Source organism: Parasteatoda tepidariorum, chromosome 1 (assembly GCF_982258835.1).
Source record: "Parasteatoda tepidariorum strain Cologne lab strain chromosome 1, Ptep-v5.0, whole genome shotgun sequence".
NCBI lineage: Eukaryota > Metazoa > Arthropoda > Arachnida > Araneae > Theridiidae > Parasteatoda > Parasteatoda tepidariorum.
In genome coordinates, this window is record NC_141755.1 from 57,121,536 (window position 1) to 57,132,331 (window position 10,796).

A 10,796-nucleotide genomic window follows, 5' to 3' on the forward strand; every position below is an offset into this window, starting at 1 on the left:
GATCCTACCACGTGATTTTCCAGCCAATAAAAATGTGAAAAACTGCGACACTATCATTAGATTTTTATATATAGTAAGAAATTAAGTGCTTATTTTGAATCCAAATTGATTAATAAATAGTGTAAAAGATTTCGTGTTATTCTATTAAGATTTATAAGCAAATATAAATAATTTTGTTTGGTAATCGCTACTTTTTTAAAAACAATATTAAGAATTAAAGTTATATTATTATAACAAGTTAGGTGAGTTCACAACGTATTTGCTTTATCAAATAGGCTCATGTATTAAATACAATTTCTGCGTGCATCACGCTTTGCATGAAGCTGATCATTAAGTTTTAAGTCATTTAACGCATCTCGTTAATGGTAATTCATAAGCCGTGATGACTCAGGGGATAGAGCGCTCGCCTGTCAATAAGGTGAACCGGGATCGAAACCCAGCGATGCTGGGTGATACGAATTCCACATCCGTCTTTCACCGACTAAGGTGCTGACGTAAAATATCCTCAGTGGTAGGCGTAACAAAGCTGACGACCACAGTGGTGACGCAAATAAAAGAGGCACAAGTGTATGATAAATTAAAATACTATAAAACCATCTTGTTGATGAATAAATTATTTCATATGGGTAACAATCAGTATTCTTTCCAAAAAAGGAATGAAAAAGAATCTAACCCATTCCTTAGATAAATGTGGGAAAATTAACATCCGTCTAAAAAACCAACAGCTTGTTAGATATCTGATTCCGATTTTAAACTCACAAATTTTAATATTCATGCTGATTTCCAAGTAAGATGCTCTGCTTTTTAATTACATTGTTTTTTGTTAGACTGCAATAGTTTCCTACTTAAAATCTTATTAAGTTTTATTATTGTTTGTCAAAATTAATGTACTAAACTTAAATAAACCCCTAATATCTATAATAATTATAATAATATTTGTTATTCGTGGTGTTAATTACGTATGTAAGGTTTTTGATAAAATTTTAATGTTAAATTTACATAGCTAACTATATATATATATATATATATATATATATATATATATATATATATATATATATATATATATATATATATATATATATATATATATATATATATATATATATATATATATATATATATATATATATATATATATATATATATATATATATATATATATATATATATATAGCACGAAAACTCCAAAGTTATATAAGTGAAATTTTTTGTGATAATAATATATTGTTGAGTTGTACCATATTATCTTGTATTATACGGACTACGGTTCCACTTGTAACAAAGATGGTTTAATTGAACACCTTAAAATACGATGCAAATTTGTCTTAATTTTGAAACAAATTAGATTTAATGTTGAATCATAGCTTAAATGTAACGTATATATTGAAATATGGAAAACATTTGTTTTAATGCTAACTTTCTCAGATAAATCTATTAAAGTTGATCAATAATACGGTGCAAATTTGCACCACATTATTAATCAACAGTAACTGATTTATCTAAGAGTTTATTTTTTTTTAACTGAGAGTGGGTCGATATCATATAGTGTACCATATTATCCTTAATAAACCATGTCATACCAGTTTTCCATACCATATTATCCTTAAAAAATATGTAATACGCATTATGGTTCAACTTTTACGAAGCTGGTGTTATTTAGCTGGTTCACTTTAATGTTAAAGCAAATATATTACGTTGAAACAAGGTTAATCGATTTATCTGAGAGTGCATTTATACCATAATAAAACTCAGTAAAAATATAAAAGTACAGTTATCGGAGAATCTGTAAATGGTTCAAATTTCTCATTAAATATATGTTGATACTAAACAGAAAAAAATTGTGAAACAGAAACTCAATTTTTGATTCTGATTGATTTGTAAAAGTAAAATGTAATCGATATCTAAATGAGCTTCATTATATATTGTTAAGAAAGCAGCTGCATTACATCTGAAAAATCACTTTTGACAGATTATATATTTTTACGTAGTCTTATCAGCACTTTAGAACATTTTAAATAACCTCTCTGTTCTTAGATATACCTTTAATCTGATATTTTCTGCAACTTGGTAAGACTAATTTTTTTGTGACACATTATTGTATGTTTTTACAGAATGATTGATGAATGCAGAGTTGCCAAAATTAAAAACGGAATATCTCAATAACATATATTCTAATGATTTAATTTTCACATTCTAAGATAAAATCTTAATGGTTCGAGAATTAATCTTAAATTTTTGTGTCGACGATATTTTAAATTGAAAAAAGTATTTTTTCTGAATAAAAATGACTTTTTTTTGACGGATCCTGACCATCAAAATATGGTGTGTTATCTGGAAATTAATAGTGCCAATAGTGTAGATTGGAGAAAGGACCTAAAAAATAATTTTTTATAATAATTTATTATTTATCTGTTTATTTTAATTATGGTGAAAAAACATTTGAAAGACAAATAATATAATAAATGAAAAAGTAGTATATTCAATTGCTTCCGTCATTTTTAAATATATAATTTTAAATGATAAAATCCAAAATGTGAACAGAATTGATCAAGTAGATTTTAGGAAATAAAAATTTAAAATATGACTTTTTTTTACTACTCAGCATAGAAAAAGAAAACTGGGCAAAAACGGGTTAATTTTAAGGGGCTAAAACTTTCGACCACTCTCCTGCCTAAACTGTTGGGATCATATTTTCCAGGTTATGGCTGCCCTCCATATTTTCTGGGTCAAGAATTGAAACTCTTCGAACATAAAGTATGTTTATTTAGAAAGATATGCTTCTTGTATCTGATTTCATAGCTTAAAATATTTTCTGCACAAACTTATTAGCGACTAAAATTGAGACCTTCGAACCATTAAGACTGCAGCTTAGTACGAGACAATCTGAATAATATATTAAAAGTCAATAACTCCCTTATGCTTATGGATCTCAGATAAAAACATATATATTTTTGCTTCATAATGCTATTGACATTCGTATTTGGACTGTAATTTAAATTTAGTCCTTATTTGGAGACTCCAGATAGTTCTTTGAAATCGCATCAGGTGGCAGGCCATTAAAGAAAGTTAAGAGGAGATTATATAACAGGGGTGGTCGAGCTCCTTGATAGTCGAGCCATTTTTCAGAATTTGAAATTTTTTCCTAGCCGTAATTAAATATGTATTTAATATATATGCAAAAAAGGTATTAAGATCTTATTTTTACAAAAATTATATTTATTGAAAACATACAAATAAAAGCACAAAATATGTGCATTGAATTTAAATATTAAAAATTAAGCACATTTATTTTACTTCTCTTGATAATTCTTTAAAATTTGGTGAATAATTGGTGACAGCACTTCTCAGTAATTCTTCGAGATGCTGGTTAGTTAAGACTGATCGGTGTTTGGAATTCACGAATTTTAAAGTAGAATAAAATGATTCACATAAGTACGTTGTTCCGAATATTGAAATAATTCGACAAGCAGCCTTTTTTAATTCAGGATACTTCGATTCTGGAACAAAGTTCTAAAATTCGGAATGTACGGAGCGATAATTTTTTTAAAAATTCTAATAGCACAAAAATGAAAAGGGAACTCGGGTATATTTATCGAGAGCCACAAATAATCGTTCAAATAGCCGCATATGGCTCGCGAGCCGCAGGTTGGCCACCCCTGTATATATAATCTCTTTGGGAGTCGACGAAAGATTTAAGAAAGAAGAGAAAATCTGTTATTTTGGAGGGCATATTAAATTACTGGAAAGGTTAATATATAATTTTACACATTATTGTACCTATTAAATGAAGTATGAGTATTCAGTTTTTCCAGGATTAAAATTATATAGGACATGAACACAATTTTTGACTATACCGGACTAAAATTTCTAATGAATTATTACACCACAATTAAATTATTACACCACAATCCTGAGACATTAAATCGGCTTCTACAATATCGAAATGCTTTTTATAACTCAACTGAAAATTCAGGCATGAGAGGGTTAAGGTACTTCGTGTTTTATTTTGTATGGAAAGTATGTATTAGAAAATGTTTTATGAATTTATATTTTATTATTCGTTTTAATTTTTAATACACATTTCAGATTCCAGATGGCATTCATAGCTAGCATTTTGTTCCTTGTGTACAGCACCATTGCTGTCGATGCCTTATTGAAGGAGTGTCCTCCTTTAAAATCAGCATCATGCACCTGCTCCATCAAGTGGGGTAATTTAACTATATTTTAATAAAATTAATTGTTTGTGTGTTTCTGTTTCTTTTTCAAGAAAGTTTTTGATTTAAGGCTTTTGTTCGCTTTTTTTCATTAATCGAGGTTTTTTCAACTGTAAAAAAAACTGAAGTAACTCAAGACCTAACTCAATATTTAGAATTACCAAACACTGTAAAATATTCCGGATCAAATCACAATATAAAATACCGGCACTTTGAATGCATCATCGGTAAAATCCATTTTTACTGTAATTTTGGCAGTAATAATAATTGAATTAAAGTGATTCAGTGACTTTTCGGTAATTACTACTGCACAAAGTACAGTATTGTTCCGTAATATGCTCCGATAGAAAAGAATTTCATGGTAAAAGAAACAGCACCCTCAGTGCCGGTGCTTTTTACCATAATTTGAATCAGGATCTTTTGCAGTATATATTACCCGGGGCCATTAAATAAAATGATCTCTCAACATTAAAATGGAAAAATTTTGTCGCTTTCAAATAGTAGGTATTTTATAGGTGACAGTAGTTACTGACAGGCACCTGTTAAGAGCAAACGGTTAAGTTTTATGAATTACGGAAAAATTAATTTTTGTTTAATATCGAATAGTTAGATGCGTAAAGTGCAAGTAGTTTGATAATATATTTAATTTTAATAGATTTATTTGAAAGTTAGATTTTAATACTATAGTTATTAAAAAAAGTATATGATTTCATTATAACACATCACTTTTTTTTTCAAATTTAGTTTAAAAAATTGGGAAAAATACATACGTTTTTTCAGTCATAAATGTAGGTACCTCTAATTTTCTTATGACCGCATTCGTAATTTATTAGTTCGAAAACATTTCTCTATCAAACATTTTTATTTTGTTTCATTAAATTATTTGGGGTTTTTGTGGGGACATTTTTATGATTAGCAGAGTACTTGTAAATAAAATTTCAATTATTTCAAGTAAATATTTAAACATAGTATTTCATTTTAGGTCCCTTAGTTACTTGCTCTAAAATAACAGATGTAAAAACATTGAAGTCAGCTCTTGAAGAGCTGAAAGGTTACTCTGTCGACCTAACACTATCCGAGGTCGAACTTCCTGAATTAGCACCAGACACATTTCAAGGATTGCATATTGAGCTTCTCACTTTGGACAAAATCGAAGTTGCTTCATCAGATGTTATACAATTCCGAGGATTAGAAAAGTCTTTGACAATGCTTGTAATTGACAACAGTTTTAAAAAGAATCCACTTCCAGGTTTGAAGTTAGACAATCTTAAGAATTTAAAGGTAGGCTTCAGAAAAATTTTTATTAAAAAAAACATAGTCAATAAGATTTCAATCAATTATGAGGATTTTTTGAGGCAATTTTGTCTAACGATATTTATATTATACTTAGTATTGTATAATATATTTCGTCAATGGATAATGTTTTAACTTTGTGACCTTCGGCTGTGTCCTTATAATGCGCAATGTTTTCTTTTTTGTTGATGTTTGTTTATTTTTGTTATGTTGCATTACATTAATTTTTGTCCTTTGTCAAAATCTTACTTTTAGTCTGTGATGATGACGGATAATAACATTGATGATTTAACTAATGACTGGTTTGCTGGTGGCTCGAAGAAACTATCTACTATTTTGCTACAAAGGAATGATCTTAGGACACTAGGAGACAAAGCCTTCCAATCCTTAGATGGCCTTCAGATACTTTCGATTACTGGAAATTCTTTTAGAAAAGTATCAAGATCTGTGTTCCCTTCAAATTCTAAAGTGCTAGAAAATATTGATTTATCGTAAGATTCAATTTGATCTGTTAATATTTTTAGTGCCAATTATTTCAAATGGAATACTGGTGAAACCGTAATAGGAGATATTTAAAAAATAAATTTAATCCAGCTTGTTTTACTGAAATTTAGGTAGTATTAAATAAATTACCTCCATGATTTGAAGTAGTAAGATATTGCTTGATTAATGAAAAACTTTGCTGGCTTCAAACATATTTAGATGCAAATTAAAGTCAACATGCTTCAAGCACTCCGAAATAGGCGCTCATTTTCAAGACTTGCTAGGCGTATTTGGCCATAATGTAGCGTCTATAAAACTTTATAAAAAGGAAAAGAGCAACACAGTTTTCTCTTATTATTGAAACTTTTGCAAATTTAATTGGGTTACCCTGAGGAACAAATTTTCGGTTGCACCTATGCAAACACATGATATTGCTTAATTCAGGAGTGGAAATTTCAAATCTGAGGTTGGTTTTGCTCCTAAAGATACAGATTATTTTTAAAATGAACTTTATTGACTACTTTTTTGTCGTAATCAGTAAACTAAAAACGTTATATATAACAAGGGGTAGTGTAAATGTTGCCACAAACTTCTAAGGGAATTAATAATATCATAAAGATTGAAATTTCATAGAAGCTCATACCTGGAAATGTCATAGCACGTGTCTGGGAGAGCTTTATATTATGACCTCTTCAGAAGTACATGAAGAAGCAATTCACAATAGGGAAGAGCCGCTAGTGGTGTATAATGACATTTTTGGACATGGGTTTCTATGCAACTTTAATCTTGATAATATGCCCTTACTTTCCTAGAAGTTTGTCATAGCATCTATGCGAGCCCTGTTATATTCATCATTTCTGAACTCGTATATTTCGAAAATAAATAAATAAATATGTCATTAAAAAGTCGGAGTTTGTAGGGAGAAAACGGTTGCAAATTTGAAACCAGCGATTTTAGTTAGCTCTGCAGATGCAAAAGTATCTAAGATCTGAAATCGGTTCTTCAGTGTTATGAATAATACGTACACCGTAAAAACTGTTGTGAATTATCATCCGAATTCGGCGTTAAAAAATATGTGTTATATACCACTTCGAGCGTTCATAAATAATTTTAAGGATGTATTTAAATCTTGACGCTGACAATTGATAGAACTTACGCTAAAATTAGATGAATATACTTTTTTTAATAAATTATTTTCGCTCATTTTGGAGTAAACTTCTAACCTCCAATTTCAGCCGACCCATATTTTTTGTTTGCAATTGAAAAGAGAAGTGAAATTCGTCTCGCCCATCTGAACATTCTATAGAAATAAACAAGAAATGTAGTTAGTATAAAAAGGCATATATGTTTTTAGTGGCATAATAAAGATAATTATGTTCTTACGAGAAAGTTTTATCTATCAATTGTATTAAATAATTTTATAGTTTCAACCCGTTCGGTACAAATTCATATATCCTCTCTGTACTCTGAATATATTTCATTAATAAACTAATTTTATCTTTAGAAATATTGTATATAACATCATACATTATTGATGCTTGCTTTGTATTATTTCATAAAAATAACTTTGACGTACTTTATGTGTATTTTATATCGTGATTATAAATCTTAGTGTTACTGAGCATTAAAAATGGCGGCGACTACTTTACACCGAAGTACACTGCAAAAAATGAATACCTAAATTTTATGAAATGTTTTTCGTTTTTGAAGAAACCGCTTCCTGGTTTATACTCCGGGCGAACATTTCGGCAGAGTGACTAAATTTCCTCAAGGAAACCATTTTCGTCAAAAATAAAGAAATATTTCGTCATTCTGGTTTCGTCAAATTGATTCATCAGAGCCGTGATGTCTCAGGGGATAATAAAATAAATATTCAGTATAATGAATAAATTCAATGTTCGCCATCCTATGTTGTGAACCTTCAAATCTCTGCGGGCATATTACACTTCCATTAGAAAAGTTACTTACACATTTATTTACTTACTCATTATCATACAACGCCTATATAAAAAGTACACATTTATTTGTAAGAAAAGTGCAGAAAAGTAAATTAAACTCAAGCTAAATTACAATTTTGCATATTATAAATAAGTCATTCTTCATGATTTTAAAATAGAATTAAATTTCTATCTTGCAGGAACAATAAAATAAAAGATATTCCCTTTGGTTTGTTCAGCAATATGCCTCAATTGGCGTACGTCAACTTGGCAAATAATTGGATTAATACAGTTGAAGAGGATGAAACCATATTGAAAAAGACACAAATACATTTAGTAGGTGAGTACTACCTTTTTATGCATTTGTGATTAGCTATTATAAGAAAATGCCTTTGAATGGATTAAATATTAAAATTATTTTTACATTTTGTGCATGTTAATACATTAGCTAAGAATGCGTGTCGAATTAAAATGTCTTGAATTGTCGAATTAAAATGATAACTAAGGCCCGGATTTTGATGACATTTGCATTTTTTTTTGCATTTTGGGACATTTTTTGTCCTTTAGAGCATTTTTTTAAATTTATAGGGCATTTTGTTTTAAATTTAGGGACGTATTTTGCATTTTAAAGCATTTTTTAAGTTTTTTGTTAATTTTTTCCATTTTTCATTATTTTTTGGAGCATTTTTATTACATGAAATGCAATATTTGTCTTATAATTTTACATTTCATGTTGTAACTCTCAATACCACCTGCATGTCATTATGTTTTTCCATTATGTTATTGATTGATGTAAAATCTTTAGAAGTAATTCTTTGTTACAGCTTTCGCATTTTCTCTGATTTGTATAGTTTAGAACATTGCAATTTTCTAGGGAATTTTCTTCTCCAGGAATAAAAATTTACCTTCAGACAAGAGACGCTCGCTTACATTTCAAAATATCAAAAAACATTTAATAATCCAATGTAATTCTGATATTTAGTAATATTATGAGACGGAAGTTGTTATATTCATTAAAGTTTCTATACAAAATGAAAATGTTTTGGAGTGAATATATTTTCCTTTTTTTTTGTTATTTTAGGATATAAAACATATTTTTCAAACTTTAATGAGCGTAGAACAAGTATTGCATTGCTTTATATTTTTTGAAATGACTCATAATTATTTTAAAGAGTAAAGCATTGTTTTAGTTCAATATTTTTACTTTATTCATTCATGTCATAAGGCATTTTTAGCGCAATTATCGCATTTTTAGAGCATTTTTAAGGGCATTTTTTGCACTTTTTAAGGGTATTACTTGAGACTTTTTAGGTCATAAATATCCGGGCTCTAATGATAACTAATATAAAAGTTGTGATGTTGCCTTTATTAAAGCAAGAAAATTATTTTTTACTCTTTAGAAAAGAAAGTTATATACAAATTTAGACATAACTTTTATTTAATTCCAGTTAAGAATAATTTTAATGAGATAATTATGCATTTTTTATTATTTTTTGTTTAATGGGTATCAGACGAAGTCGAGAAGCGCTATCACTTAACTTAATTATTATTGGCCAAAGGATGTCCATCGAGGTTCCTAATTAATTATGCAGTTCGAAAAATTAATAACATTTTATTAACAGAAACAACAACAATAGTAAAAGACAGAGAGCCGCATTAAAGCGACCGTATTAATTAGCTCGTACTAGAGCCCCTGAATTAGACAGGCCGACTTATCATCTATTTTTGGAGCAAAAAGCTAACATAAGCACAATACTATTATAACGTTAACTTGTAAACATTTTTGCTCCAATATTGCTTGATAGGTCAGCTGTGATAGTATAGGAGCCTTAGCTCGTACATATCATCTGATGACGTGGTTGGAAGCATTACGTAATTCTTCGCGCATGCGCGCGTCTTATATATTCTTTAATATCTCTTAATTCTCAACAAGCGCTATCACCATATCATCCGGTTATTTATTTGACACTGGTGTTCTTTAATTTTTATAACATTTATTTCACACAAATAAAATGAAACACAAAAAGACATGAAAACATAATAATAATTATAACAAAATTATTTGGAGTTTGCTAACAGTTTTTATACAGTTAATTAAGTTCAATCGTCTATCTATCATTTTTCGTTACATTAAAAAAATTTTGCGCCTATTTTGAGGAATTTCTTTTGTTTGGTACCCATCTAAGTTCAGTGGTTTTTGATGTTTTATATGTTTTTACCTAATTATATGTTTTTATAAATATGTATTTAATTAATAAATTTTTGAAATAGGAAATCCATTGAAATGTGATAAAAATCTTGAGTGGATCTGTAAGAATGAAGTCTCTTTGGATATCAATACTGCTAAATGTGATTCACCTAATTCAATGAAGGAATACTCTTTGAAAGTGTTTTGCGACGTAGCTGGAAAACAGGATTAATAATTTCGACGAAGGATAAAATATAATTTATGATGATTAGTAATAAGATGACAAACATATCAAGCAATGATAGTGTGGTATATCATATTTTTTGCAAAATAAATTAAATTCTTTATATGATTTGTTCTTGTTGCCTTTATTGTTTTGAAATTTCCCTTTATTTGAGTAGAACATAGTAAATTATAAGTAGTGTTAAAAAGAAAAATGGTGTGATAAAGAAAGTTGAATCTTGTGTTGTTATACTCAATAAAAAAGTTTACACCAGACGTTCCATATTGACCTTTATTGCAGACTGTTTCGTATTAGCTGTCCTTAAAATCACAGTGCATGGTCGTTACATTTGGCAACAGATTTTACTCAGTTTTTCGAATTAATCGTCCTTGCTCGTTGTTCTGAAATAACCATTTTTAAACGGTGTTTTAAACTCACGGCTCATGTTCGCTATA

The 10,796-nt window shown here is 28.8% G+C and overlaps 1 protein-coding gene across 4 annotated transcripts; it reads left to right on the forward strand.

Moving 5' to 3' along the window:
- Window positions 1–743: 743 nt before the first annotated feature.
- On the forward strand, window positions 744–10,470 carry LOC107454499 (uncharacterized). Of its 4 annotated transcripts, none has more exons than XM_087164960.1 (6): window positions 744–787; window positions 4,090–4,211; window positions 5,200–5,498; window positions 5,766–6,001; window positions 8,131–8,270; window positions 10,202–10,470. In XM_087164960.1, exons 1-6 carry the CDS (start codon window positions 774–776, stop codon window positions 10,348–10,350), a joined length of 960 nt encoding a protein of 319 aa, XP_087021086.1. In that variant the 5' UTR covers window positions 744–773; the 3' UTR covers window positions 10,351–10,470. The 4 variants fall into 4 exon arrangements, with proteins under 4 accessions (XP_087021086.1, XP_087021089.1, XP_071035860.2 ...); XM_087164963.1 differs by having other exon boundaries at window positions 779–959; XM_071179759.2 differs by lacking the exon at window positions 744–787 and adding an exon at window positions 1,958–2,070.
- Window positions 10,471–10,796: the final 326 nt, after the last annotated feature.